The 14120-nt window shown below is 51.0% G+C and overlaps 1 protein-coding gene across 1 annotated transcript; it reads right to left on the minus strand.

The window, feature by feature from the left end:
* Positions 1-3259: 3259 nt before the first annotated feature.
* SIX1 (SIX homeobox 1) lies at positions 3260-8027 on the minus strand. Its single transcript, XM_061429053.1, has 2 exons — positions 7152-8027; positions 3260-5134 (listed from the first exon to the last, which is right to left on the minus strand). Exons 1-2 carry the CDS (start codon positions 7709-7711, stop codon positions 4840-4842), a joined length of 855 nt encoding a protein of 284 aa, XP_061285037.1. The 5' UTR covers positions 7712-8027; the 3' UTR covers positions 3260-4839.
* Positions 8028-14120: the final 6093 nt, after the last annotated feature.

The following is a 14120-nucleotide window of genomic DNA, read 5'->3' on the forward strand; positions in this document are numbered from 1 at the left end:
GTGTGTATACTCAGTTTAAAACACTAGAGAAAATGTGGCCTTCCACGGCAGCAGTTTTTCTGGGTAGAGTACAAGCCAACAATTCCCCCATGATTTTGACTTCTCTGTCCTGGCCGATTTAACCCATGTCTTCAGAGAACATCTTCCAGGTGTACTATCGGATTCAATCAGACTAGAGAGGAAAGGGAGGCAGGATCACTATGACCTTGAGGGGGCTCACAAGTCCCCACCTAAGACCATACCTGAGTGCTAAGGGACTGAGCCCTCGGGTACCCTTGTGCGAATTGCTCCTGTGGACTAAGTGGGCACAGACACTAGTTCTGCTGGCTTCCGGGTGGCTGGAGGAGGTAGCCTGGGAGAGTTTTTAGTCTACTGGGAAAAACCAGAAAAGAAGAAATAGTATAGAGGGAGCACGTGGGCCATCAGCCACTTTCCTCACCTTAACCCTGACCCACCTGTTCCTGTCGACGCCACCTACCCCACTAAAGAAGGGCAGAGTGTGCGCCGCGATGGCCCAGTCCGAAACACGTTGCGGGCCTTGGCCTGCGCCTCCTTCCTGGGGCCCCGGCGATGCGCGTGGGGAAAAGGCCTCTGCTCACCCCAGGGCCTCGGGCCAGTGGGGGAAACGCCTAACGAGGCCCGGCTGGTCGATGAAGCCAAGCTGCCTCCCGGTCGTGCCCGAGACCCTAGAAACCCGGACCGCTCTCCTCCGCCATCGAAGGGGCGCCCTCTGTGACTGGCACCCCTCCGCCGAACGCGCGGGGGATGAGCCCAGGCCCGTGAGCCAAAACCCAGGCCGCAGGAAGCAAAAGACACGGGCCATACGTGACGCGGGGAGGGCGGCGGGGCCTAGGCCGCCTCCCGACCAGGCTCAGGGGCTTGAGCACGGCCGCCTTGGCGTCTGAGACCCAAGGGCGCTCCACCTGCCGCCCTGCCCGGGAGCCGTGAGCGGCCACGACCGCTTCCTCCTGCCACCACCCGGCCTGGTCCAACCCCTTCAGGAGTGCTTTCCGTGCCGCTCGGGGGTCTCGCCAGGAATTTAGCTCCTTGACTCAAAAGAGGGAGACCCGACGAAGGGTTAGGATGTGGCTCCGGGGTGCCTAAGGCCACGGCAGCCGCGTTGTCCCACGAAGCTCAGGCCGCGGCACCTCCTTGCAGCCTCTGCTCTCAGGGGCTCCGAGGGCCGCGCCACCAGGCCCCGCGCCTGGAGCTGCGCTGTGATGCGACTCCCTCCCGGAATGTGGATGTGAGCGATCCTCGGTGCGGAGGTGAGGGGACCCCGCCCGGGTCTGGGGGCGGAGAGCAGCAGCGCCTCGACTCCCAGTGCCTCGGGAGGGCAGAGGAGAAGGAGCAGCCTCCGGAGTCTGCGGGGTGGCAGGAGAAACTCCCCCAGCTTCCTGCAGCCTGAGACGCGCGGAACGGAAACCTCTGGCTCTCTAACCTGGAGTACTGCCTGCAGACTTGAGCGAAGACCTCCAGGCGGCGGAGGGAAAAGGAGTGAAGCCCTTTCGGCCGCAGCTGCAGGAGCGGCGGTGGCGGCGGCGATGAGGCAGAGGAACAGCCGCTCCGTGCGCGGTCAGTGCCAGGGGCCCGACCGGCCCTCAGGGTGCGGAGGACTGCGGCGGGACAAGGGTCACTGCTCAGCAAACTCGGTTCGCCCATAAGTGCCAGTGCCGCTGCCTCTTCCTGGAAGCCTCCACTTCATTTCTGGGTCAAGACTGAGCTGTCTTTGCTTGGAGGATAGTTCCCGGGACCAGCGGCGTCCGGTTCCCAGCCCGCATCTCGTGGGGTTTGGGGGCTCTTGAGTCCCTGTCTGCTAAGCCAAAATTCAGAAACCGCCGGCCAAGCCCTTTTGCCTCTCGAGTATTTAAAGAAGCTTCGTTCTCAGCCAAGAGGTCAAGGAGAAAAGGCAACGGGGACCCGAAGTATCCTGTGTTCAGATTTAAAACTCCAAAATTTGAAAATCGCCCCAGTGTATTATTACTTTATTTTACTCGGTAAAATTCTGTAAGGTTTCGTCCTAAAAACTATCTAGAAATCATTATTATTTTTGGCTCTCCTTACGAAATCTGTAAAGGAGAAATCAGAAAGTGGCTTTGATTCAGTTAAACTGAGAATATGAGAAGGTAAATTGGAGGTCCCTTGACAGCTGGTCCTTGAAGATTTCCTCGAGGAAAAAAAGAAATATGGTTAGTTCCCCCCCCCCCCCAGTGATTGCTCTAAAATGATTGCCAAGAAAACTCAAGGCAACATCCAGCTTTCTCACCTCCTCCTGCTTGTCCCCAGTTTAGCCAGGCCGAGAGGAGGATGGTGAGGGAGGCACATTGTGCAATTTCTTATTAAACACATCTGGAATATGTGCACTGTGGATCGAATGCCAGGGATTTTACAAAGAGTTTATGGCTGTGACAGAAAATTGTCCTTTTAACGAGTTTACAAGCAGTAATCACAGGGGCTTTTACAGGACCGGCCGGCCCGCTCTGCTCCTCGCCAGATCTGCAGACATTTCCAAGATTCACCAACCAAGGCAGCAGGAAGTGGGCCGAGGCACCCAGGGAGATAGAACTTCCCCGAGTCTAAAATTATACTCAACAGAGCTGGAAGATTGGGGGGTAGTCATCGGAGTAGGAAGAGAGGGCTTGTAAGAAATTAAAGTAATTGGCCCTTCCTATTTTCCAGGGAGATTTCCGCGGTGTCCTTTGAAGCCTGTCAGGGTCATTGAAAGCTATCTTTGTGCTGGGTGTTTGTTTTGGGCAGTGAATGTGAAGAATGCGAGGAGATCCCCTGTGAGAGCCCCTCCTGCAGAGGGTGGCATTTCTCCGTGGCCCAAGACGTGGAGAATAAACACCCTAGTGACTTAAATAAACACCAACTTAATGATCCAAAACACTAACAAGGGAGATTGGGACTCTGAGCTCCCAATGCAAAGGATGGTCTCTGAGCGGCTGTGTGAACATCTGTCCATCACTGAGGGGAAAAATGACTTTATAAGTAAAAGTGACTACAGTTAAGTACAGCGACCCTTTCTCCCTGGAACTCAGTCAAAACCATTTGGCATTAAAAAAATAAGAAGAAGGCCTTAATACCCCTACCCCCACTTCTAGATCAGGGCAGGAAAGATAGGAAAGAGTAAGAAAGAAATGAACATATTAATGGTGACACAGATGGAGAAAAATCAAAATTATGAAACTGTCATGTCATAAAATAAATAGACTTCCTCTGGGGAGCAATATTTTACAAAGCACAAGCAAGCCAATCCTGTTATCCTGAGTAGAATTTTAATAAATAATGCCATTTGTTTCACTAATTTTAAAAGCTAAATACAAGGTACATCATTTTTTGCCCCAGGCAAAAATAATATGGAGCCTACATGATTACTGGGATTGTTTCTGGACACCATCCGGCAGCACTGCAAAGAGCTCCTGTCCTGTTGGTCTGCTTTCTATTTGTACAGATTAATTCACAATGTTGCTATCCTTGTAGGAGTTCCCTTTTTTTCTCCAAGCAGATAAATTATTTTACTTTCACAGTCTTGTCATAAATTTGTTAATAATACAAAAGAGCTAACGTACGAATTCTGTGGAGAAAAGCTAGTGGTAAACAAAACTGCATATCTAAAGTAACAAAAAATAAATAAATACACCAAATTTGAATTCGCTCTTTTTCTGTCACATAATTAACTCAGTCACCATTCTTGGTTCAGGGGATGGCCAACGTACCCTGCAATTCATAACCACCATTAAGTAATAAAGAAAAAAAAAACCTATTCGTTAAAAAAGGGGGGAGCCCAATGACAGCAGTACACAACTCACCTTTCAGAAACAGAATCAGTACTCCTGGTGTTCTACTAAGTTTTAATTTAGACTGGTTTAGGTACAATAGAAAAGAAACCTGCAAACACATGCTGTTTTAGTAACAAATACCAGGTAGCCAGATTTGTTACGTATTGTTGCAAGCTAGAAACTAGGAAAAGGAGAAACCCTTAACAGGAGTAGGCTACAGATATGAGAGCTTCAAGGGCATGAGAAGTAATGGCATTCAGGAAAGTGTTTTTTCCACATTGGTACATTTTTTAAAGTTTGCCATAAAAAAAAACCCAAGAAAACAAACAACAACCAAAAACCCCCACTAAATTTGACAAAAATAGTTGTATTACTAATGGTCACTTCTATTTCTAACTGCCTCACATAGAGAGCATTAAGACATTTAGGCACTTGTTTTTTTCCCCCTAATACTGTTCTTTCCTTTTAATCTACATAAAATTATTTAACACTAAATATGAAAAATGTAAACTTAATTTTCCCCATCAAAAAAGGTATAAGATCATATTCTTCCTATTCACCTTAAGAATGCAACCAGTTCCTCTCAGGCTGGAGGATCTTTTCACTGTTTTAACTTCCCTCTCTCTCTCATTTTCATTTCCTTTTCCGCTTCTCAAAACATTTTCCATAAATAAATTAAGATGAAATAATTAAAATCCAGTTGATCTGTAATTCCATTCACTGAAAAAAAAAGAAAAGAAAAAAGAAGCCTACTGAAGCAGGAACACGGGTTGCCCAGAACCAAGGCTGGGTAACTGGATGTTTTTGTTTGTTTGGGTTTTTTTTTTTTCCCCCCTGATCTCCACACTGGGAGGGGAAATGTAGAAGTGGAAAGAGTCGGAGAGAAGAGGGTACTACCTTTGAGATCGCTGTTGGTTTTGATTTTTAAAAAGATATTTGTGAAAGTCCACCATTCCTTTATGCGCAAAGAACCCCAGAAACAAGCTGCAAAAAATGTTCCTGATGTCTATTTACAAGTGTCCCTAGTTGCTGCTTCGAGGCCCCAGTCCCTCCCTTCTTAGGACCCCAAGTCCACCAAACTGGAGGTGAGGGGGCCCAGCAGGGAGTCCTGGAGCTGATGCTGGTGGGCTTGCAGGCTGTGCGCTGACTGAGAGGCTGTTAAACCCGGGAGAGAATAGTTGGAGCTCCTGGCGTGGCCCATGTTGCCCTGCAGCAGAAGGACGGAGTTCTGGTCTGGACTCTGGGGAGGTGAGAACTCTTCTTCTGAGCTGGACATGAGTGGCTTGCCCCCTTCCAGAGGAGAGAGTTGATTCTGCTTGTTGGAGGAGGAGTTATTGTTTTCGGTGTTCTCCCTAAGAAACAGAGGACAACACCATATGGTTAAAAAAAAAAAAAAAAGTGTGAGATGGAGGGAGGGGAGCTGGAAGAAGGAAAGGGCCATTGTGCAATCAGTCACTGACCCAAATGGAGTTCTGCCCTCTCACCCACCCCACAGAGTCCTGGGGGAAAGAGAGGAGGCCTAAGAGACTTGAGAAAGGTGATGCCGGATCCTTTCCTCTTCCAGAGTTTAGAAAGCCAAATCAGCAGTGCTTATTTGAAATGCACAAAAAATTATCTTTAAATTTTTGTTCTAACAGTTATTATTAAATACCTATCAAGAAGTACCACATTTAGAAGTAAGGAAATTTGAAAATCTTCCAACAAATGGTTGTTGGTGATGAAGAAAATGACGGGGGGGTGGGGTCGAACAGCACCTAGTGCACAGATGTTTGGTGGTGAATCAAGTCAATTGTCCTGTTCCCATCTGAGGAAACAATTAACCGTCGAGTTTCCCTGCCCCTGCCTGGAGGTTGTGGTTTCAGAGGCACAGGACAGGTCATGGGAAGTGGTGTCCAGAGCGGCCCAGTGACCTGAGTAAACACAGGGAGCGCAGCCAGTCTCTCCGATTTCATCAGGGAGTGGGCCCTCTGGCCTGGCTTAAAGGACAGGCCGTTTTGTAACAGACGTCTAAATGGAACTGTACCGTCCCTGGCCCGGTGTTATTCGCTCAGTCCTCGGTGCCTCACGTGCTCTTTCAAACTCCCTGCGGACACACACACCGGCGCACACTTTCCCGGCAGGGGAACTTCAAGACCAGGCACAGCCTGAGCGGGTGTGATGTACCGGGATGTCAGCCTGGGCGCTCGGTGCTGCTAAACTGCAAGGTCTCCCAGCCCTCGCGCTTCTGCCTTCAGAATATCCCCCACCCCGGAGTTGCCTGTCTGTCCAACTCTTCCCATCTCTCGCAGTCTCTCTCTCCCAAAATGCCCATCTCAGCTGAATTTCTCCAGACTCTTGCTTCCCAGAGGGAAACAAGGCGGCGACTTCTTCGGCCTCCAGGCTCCGAAGCGAACAAAAGAAACTCGGCCGACTTGGGCGTTCAGGTTTCCCCGAAACTGCTCGGCTCCCCGGAGCGCTCTCCCGGCCGCCGCCGCCTCCCCGAAGCTCTTCCGAATCATGGTCGGAAACTCCACAGCAAAAGAGTGGAGCCGGGCCAGGTGGCCAGGGGTGTTCGTGTGAGGAGAGCGGAGGCAGAGACAGGTTGAAAAAAATGTTGTCTTCTGTGTTCTGGGGTGAGAGAAGTCTGAGATTGGAGATCCATTCCTCGCCCGGGTGAGCGGCGCGGACAGCGGGCCGGACCCGCCGCTGCACCCGGCCACGCGCCAGGGAGCCGACGAAGAGAATCAGTTCTGGACTTGGGGCGCCGGGGAGTCAACGCAGCGCCAACCCTCCCAAAGCGCTCTCTTCTGTGGACTTCTTTCGAAAGACTCCTCCCTTTGTGCAGCTAGTGCGAATGGAAGTGACCTCTCACCCAAAAGACTGCCAGGAAAGCGCGACTGAAGGACCCGGCGCGAGTGGAAACTGAGCAGAAGTTTCAGGACAGCTTCACCCTTCCGGGGTGCGAGAAGAGAGAGGTTCGAGATCCTCTGCCCCCACTGAACCCCTTCCCCCGCGATACCAATCAACGTTTCCCTTCTGCTTGATCTAAAAACTCACTCTCCACCCGCCACTCCTCTCCCTCTAGCCAGCCAAGAAGACATGAAAAACAAACCTAGCGCCAACGTTTCCCGACACTCACATCCCAGGAAATCCACGCGCGGACACTCAAATCAGATGAACACCGCCCTCCACCCTCCCCCCATCCCTAGCGAGCGATCTCAGAGTTCATGAACTTTCGCCGCAGTGCAGCCGAGGCCGGGGCGCCGCCCCGCGGAGGGGCTACTGCCAGCGGGGTGATCGAGGTGGTTGGTGCCTGCGGGGGTGAAAAGGGGCGGAGGGGAAAGGAAGGCTTCCCAGGGTAGCCCGATCTGCGGGAATGATGCCGCGTACCTTTCCTTGGCCTCGGCGGCCCGGTCTCTTTGCCTCCGGTTCTTAAACCAGTTGCTGACCTGGGTGGTGGTGAGACCCGTGGCCTCGGCCAGCTCCCGCTTCTCACGCGGCGAGGGGTAAGGGTTATGCGCGTACCACTCCCGCAGCACGCCCCGCGACTTCTCCTTGAAGCAGTAGCTGGTCTCCTCGCCGTCCCAGATGGTTCGTGGCAAAGGGAATTTTCGGCGCACCCGATATTTGCCCACCGCGCCCAGGGGCCGGCCGCGTAACTTCTCGGCTTCCACGTAGTGAGCCTTCAGCCACAGTTGCTGCAGCTTGGGGTGATTGTGAGGCGAGAACTGGTGGCTCTCCAAGATCTTGTAGAGCTCGCGGAAGTTGCCGCGGTGGAAGGCGACCACGGCCTTGGCCTTGAGCACGCTTTCATTCTTGTGCAGGTGGTCGCAGGCGGGCAGCGACCACAGGAACCTGCCCAGGCGCTCCAGGTTCCCGCCTTGCTGCAGAACCTCGCACACGCACGCCACTTGCTCCTGTGTGAAGCCGAACGATGGCAGCATCGACATGGCTGGGGCCTGCCGGGGCGCACTACCCGGGCGCACGCGGCAGGGAGCAAAGCCGAAAAAGCAGGGGGAGGCAGCCGCAGGGAGGGGGGCGCGGCAGCTCCTAACCCCCTCCCTAGGCTGTGCGAAGGCGTAAAAGCGAGTCAAGACTTGAAGACAGGCGGCCGAGTAAGTGGAGGAGGAGTAGAGCGCGCGCTGGAAAAGGAACGGCCGGCTCACTCCGCAGCTTTTCGGGCCTCGCTGGCTCCTGCCTCCGGCCGGGTGGATGCTGCTCGTTGCCGGGGAACTTGGTTTCTGTTCTCCCTGCAGCTGCCTTAAAGCGCGCAGCGTTCTCGGCGCGCTGATTGGCTGCGGGCGGCGCCTATCCGGGGCTGGCCAGCCCGCGCGCCGCCGGGCCGGGCTGCGAGGCCGCGCCGCCCCGCGCGGGGAGGGCGAGGCTGTACAGCGAGGGATAGGGAGTGGTGGGAGGAGAGGGACCGCGAGCGGTGAGAAGCGAAGTGGGGAGGAGGGAGGGAGCGGTGCTTCCCAGGGACGGGGGGCGGTGGGAGTGGGTGAGCGCGTCAGGACCTTGCAACGTGAGCCCCCTCTGCTGTGTCACCTAAGGGCAGCCGCGCACATCTTTGCACAAATCAATGGCTCCAGACCTTCTAATTCCCCTCCTCTCCCTCCGTACCTCTGTCCCTGTCCTTTGCAGACTTGCCATTTCCCGGTGAGCTCATATTTAATTACCTTAATGTTGGAATGAATAAATAATGGATTGATGAATAGCTTATGGAACGCGATAAATAATACAAGCGTAGACCAGTCCTCTGGGCTGCAGCCCCTGCAAGAATGGCTTCTCTCCTGGCTGGCTTCAGCTCCAGGAGCCAAACCTAATTTCCTCCCCTCTTCTCTCCTGCCCCCACCGCCCTCCAAAGCGCACAAATACTCCCAGCTGTATAGCGCTTCCCTCATTCTCAAAAGGCCACGACTATTTGGGACCAAGAGAATTGTGTAGAGCACAGTTGCTGAGCAAATAGAGATTACAAGAGTTCATTTGCGATTCGGAATTTTAATGATCTGTGGTTTAAGTCGGCAGGCAGGCTTCTGGACTCGGTTTCCCTATCTGTGCGGTTGCCACCTCTGCTACTGAGGAATGCTGAGAAGCTTTACTTGCTATTAGCAAAAATGCTTTGGGAACATCGCACGAAAGGCGCTGGATGGGGTGTAAATTAAATAAAACTGTGTCCGGCTCCAATAGCCGTCCGGTTGTAACATAATATTGCCCTGTTCTGAAAGGGACACTGCCCTCAAAGCGAGGACGACCGCGGCTCCAACAAGATTAAATAAAGAGGGATGTGTGTGTGTGTGCATGTGTGTGCCTGTGTGTGTGTGTGTGTGTGTGTGTGTGTAGATTGCAATGCTGGCCTATTTTACTGCCAGGGATTGAGAGATGTCTTGCAATTTCAGTCCCATCATCTGTTATTTTGTGTATGTGTGGAGAATGCTTAGTAAAACTACACAAACAGATGGAGCTGTAATTATCTTAAGCCTCATTTGCACACCTTGTTCCAAAGCAATTATTAAAAAGATTTTGAAAACAATTAGCGTCTCTAAATAGAGATAATCTATTGTCAGTAGCCGAGACTGGCAGGAGATAAGAACAATGCGTGGAGATAAGGGGAGCCAAAGGGTGGAAGAGTGACTTTATGACTATACTTATCTCTGATTAGATAAGTTCAAAACAGAATTTTAAGTACACTTCAAAATTGCTTTTGATTTAAATGCGTCCTCTTAGTCAATGCGGAACAAACCCTAGGTTCTTTAAATTTGCTTCTTTAAATATGTTTTGGTTCCATCAGCAAGAGTACAGCATCACAGAACCATTTACATATTGAGACCTAAGTGGGAATGGAAGGAGAAGCACTGTGTGGGTTTCCCCTTGTATTATTTAGATGGTTTTAGAACCATGCACCCATTCCAATGCACCCTGCAATGTACATCTTAAAGTTGTGAAGGGTTTCCACACCCCACCCCACCCCCATCTGTCTCTTGGGAGACTGAGTAGACACGAAGCTGCTTCTCCACTGAACTCCCAAACAAAGCTTTTTGCATCTTTGAAACCTTTCCCTTCAGTATCCCAGGCAATTAGAACTTGGAAGCAAATGCTGATATTTCATTATGTTTGGGATTATCTTTAAATGCATTTAATGGGTGCATATTATTTCAAGAGAACCCCTACCACATGGTGTGCCGAATGACTTACTTTCTAAACTGGAAACCTGGCAAAGCAGAGCCCAAGCCCATGTGTCTGGTAATTTTCCCTCATGGTCTTATTTTAGTGCTCATGATGTTTCAGATGAAGTCTTGAAGAGCTGCAGTGTCCTGCCAGAAGGAATGTCTCTGCTTGGAACAGTCATTATTGACATGGCAGCTGTGTGCGGACTGGAACTGAGGTTTAAACTCGGCTCTAAAAAATCAGTTAATACCCTAAAGTCTGGAGCAAGTGCGCAGAATTACAATGTGTGTGTGTGTGTGTGTGTGTGTGTGTGTGTGTGTCTGTGTCTGTGTTGGGGAGGGGAACAGGGGGAGTCTGTAAATATAACCACGTCTCTTAAAAGACAAAGGGTAAGTTGAATATGGGATGTACTTTGTAATTAACAATTTTGTATAAGGAAATGAGGCACAGCTTGGACAAATAAGAGCAGGTATAGATTTACAGGGAGCAGAGAGACGACAATTAGACATCCACTACCTTCCCCGCCCCCAAACCCCCACCCCTGGCTTCCTCCAGACCTCCCTGCCCACTTCTTTTCATCTCTCTTCAAAAGGAATCAAGACGCACTAGACGGTGGCGACAACTGGGAAGACGACTGTGCGGATGCGGCGACTGCGGGCACCGGGGTTGATAAGAAGTGGTGCTCGTCCTTGGAGGCCGTGCCCTGGCCCGCCAGCCTTTCTCTCCTAGTGTTCAGTCCAGTAGATCGCACGATTAGAAAGGAAATGTGCTATTCGCTTTGTACCAACGAGCCTACCTGCTATTTCGATCCCTCGGTTAGGGAAACCAATTTTTATAAATGTTAATTATTGGCTCGGATATATAAGGTTTCCCAAAATGGAACCTTTCACTGCAAACCACTAAAAGAGGTAAAATGACATGAATTTACAAACCACATAAACCAAATGATCCATTTTAAATCGCACACAGAAAGGTTTGAGTTGTTCTAGTAACTTAAAACCTTTTGCTGTCAATGCAAATCACAAGAAAACAGAGATTTGTCGGAGATTTAAAGGCAAGGAGCAGCACCGCTGCTGCCCTCGCCGCTTCGTGGGTCCCCAGGGTAACACAGCTAGAAAGGGGCTCCTAGCGCCAGGTTTCTGCTCTTTTGTGCCTCCGCCGTGCAGGTAACCGCCGGATGCACACAACTGGTCTGTGGAAAGGTTGATGCAGAGGCATCAGTTGGTGTTAAGAGTTTCTAGGTCGGGTTAAAACAAGGCCTTGTGTCCTCTGGCTGAGACCCACTTATTTCCCTTCTGGCTTGGAGCGAGCTGCTTGGAGGCTCCTGGCCCGCTTTCTTGGAATTCTTTTGCCATCAAGAACGACAGCGAGGATTCTACTCTACCTACAGATATTTGGGAGGGAAGGGCTTTGGAAGGTGTTTCATCAATAAATTAGCGTCGTCGCTCTGGGGCAGTGAGGATCCCAAATCCTGGCTGAAGTGTCAACGTTCATCTTTTTCCTTTACTTGGTCGGAAACTCCAGGTGCCCTCGACCCCTCCGGATGCCGGGCTCCGAGGGCGGCGCGGCGCCGGAGCAGCCTCCCACCTGCCTCCTGGGGGACGCTGCTCCCCGCGAGCTCTGGATAGGCCGAGGGCTCAGGCGGGGCGATATGCGGACCCGAAAGAGAGAAATCCAAAACCAGTCCATTAGTAAATGAGTTTTGTGTTGTCAAGGTTCTTTCCCATCCACTTGCTGTTCTGAAAAATAGATCACGTTTCGTTATCTTTAGTGGGAATCTGCAACGTGACACCGGATCCGCGCGGCCCCCGCCTCTCCCTCCCTTCTTTCCAGCCTCGCTTGGCCGGGCCAAGGGGAACCGGGCGGCCTCCTTGGCTTATTTCTGAACAATGAAGATTTGTCTGTTCCCCTAATATATTTATGTATGTATGGAGGGAGGGCGTTTTCTCCTTGAAGCGGGAAGCGCGCGACCAGAGCCTCTCGCTTCTTTGGTGCGAAAACGCAGCGCCAGTTCAAGACGCCGGGAGACTGCCGTTCCCCGCCTACACCTGGACAAACAGAGCCGGCAGCGAGCCCGGCTTGCTGCTAAAAACCCTGCCGCCCCGCGCGGCTCCTGAAAATACAGTCTCCACATTGTCCCGGGGTCGGGGAAGGGAGAGAGCAAAGAGAAAAACAGGCAGAGACACACCGCCGCGAGGGAACTCACAGTGAATGGGGACCGTGCTGGAGTTGGTGTGCGTGTGTTTGGGGAAGTTACCCTCTCTCTCCGTGTGTGTCTCCAGGTTTGGTCTCTCTCTGTGTCTCTTTTTACCTCATCCTCTCTTTCAGCCTGAAAGAGGAAGCTCATTCATTCTCTGTGTGAACCTCTGATTCCTTCATTCTCTGTTTTATTGTTTCTTATCTCCATCTCACCCTTTGTCCCTTTCGTTCCTTCATTGTCTCATTCTTCGCGTTTCTCTCTCACACTCTCTCTGTCCAACACCCTGCCCCCTTCACACACACACCCTCTCCTCTCTCTCTGGATCCATTTCTCTTTTGCTTTCTTCTTTTTCTCTCTCGTTCCTCTCCCTTCCTCAAAGCTCTTGACGCCTGCGCCTGCTTCCCCAGGACCAGGCACTGTGAGGTCTCCCAGACCATGCTCTGCTGATATGCTGCACCCAGGCAGCGTCTGCTGAGTAGACTCTGAAGTCCTGGCAGGGGCATCTGGTTCAGTTGGTGGGGACCCCTCACACGGAGTAGTGGTGTAGTCAACAGGTGGGGGCGCCCATGAAGGACTGAAGAAGGTGGGTTGACCACCTGGAGGGAAATGGCAGATTTAAGCTGAGCTCTGAGAAGGCATAGGCCCGGAGACTTGCCAACCACCAGATTTGAGTCAGAAGACACCACTCAACATTAGATGCCAAGCACCCTTCTGGAAAGTGAAGGAGAGTGTTGTGAGAATCTGTTCTTAAGAGCCTAAGACATTCTTGCCTCCTTTGCTTTATTAACATTATCTCAGGCCAAGAGTCCTTATATTCCATTGAGTTTCCAATCAACTTTTTTTTTGTCAACTAATGTACATCCTGAATACTGCATCTGTCTAAGCTAAGAAGAATTTCCTTTTGGGAGGTGAAAGCCTGCAGTTACTCCTGTTCAGAGGAAAGTGCTAGTGATGGTAATGCAGGGTGACACTAAATAAACAGTTAGGGTGGACTGGAAAGATGGAGTTAATTATCCAGTGAGCTGAGTTTCAGCCCAGACCATCAGGGGCTGATTTGTTTTGGCTCATGGTCCAAGGAAGGAGACAAACCACTCTCTTCTCTACATCTCTTAGGGATCCTGATCGGTCTTGTCTCAAACAAAACAAAAATCACTACCCAGGTATCACTGTTTCAATTAAAATTTAGTGTATTACTCCTCTGCAGACTCTACAAAAATGTCCACTCCATTGCCCTATATCCCTTGAGAGAAGACCCCAAATGACTCACAAATAGATTCCCTAAATCTTTTTGTAGAGACCCATTGGTAGGAAGTGCACATCCAGCACTCCTCCCCATCTCTTCACTTACATTTTTACAACAGGATTATAAAACTACGTGTTTATAAAAACTGAGATCTTAGTCTGGTTTTCACGATGATTCCCCAACCTCCCAAAAAAATCAGGCTTCGTGAAATTTTAGATGCAATTAGATTTATTGTTTTCGTGATTCACTGACTATCCGGTTTCCTCAGGTAAGCCGGCACTTATATATAAATACTAGTAACTTAAAACTTCTCCCTCCCCACTTTGCTCTTCCCTCCCTGCCTTTGCCCACCTCCCCTCCCTGCCACATTCTGATATTAATAATCCCCGGCTGCCCCTCTTTCCGGGTCATTACGGTACTGCTGGTCTCTAATCAATCCTAATGCGATGGCAATTGGAGTCCCTGATGACTGCGGCTCGGGTTTCTTGTAATGGCTCTACCACATTTTCCTGGACCTCCTTCTTTAACCTGAGATGCCAGGGGGACGAGTCCCTTCTCGGCTGCTGATTACTTCAAGATGTGGGGGCTGGTTTGCGCAGAAAGGGAAAGAGACACGCGCACAGCGTGGCTACCACTGCAGGCTGGGCTGCTGGGGCGAGCAAGGCGTCTGCGCGCTGGGAGCCGGCACCCGAACGCCTTTCGCTACTGTTTTCTCCCCATTTTCCAGGCCCAAAGTCATCCTGGTGGACCG

This window comes from Bos javanicus, chromosome 10, assembly GCF_032452875.1.
Source record: "Bos javanicus breed banteng chromosome 10, ARS-OSU_banteng_1.0, whole genome shotgun sequence".
Classification (NCBI taxonomy): domain Eukaryota; kingdom Metazoa; phylum Chordata; class Mammalia; order Artiodactyla; family Bovidae; genus Bos; species Bos javanicus.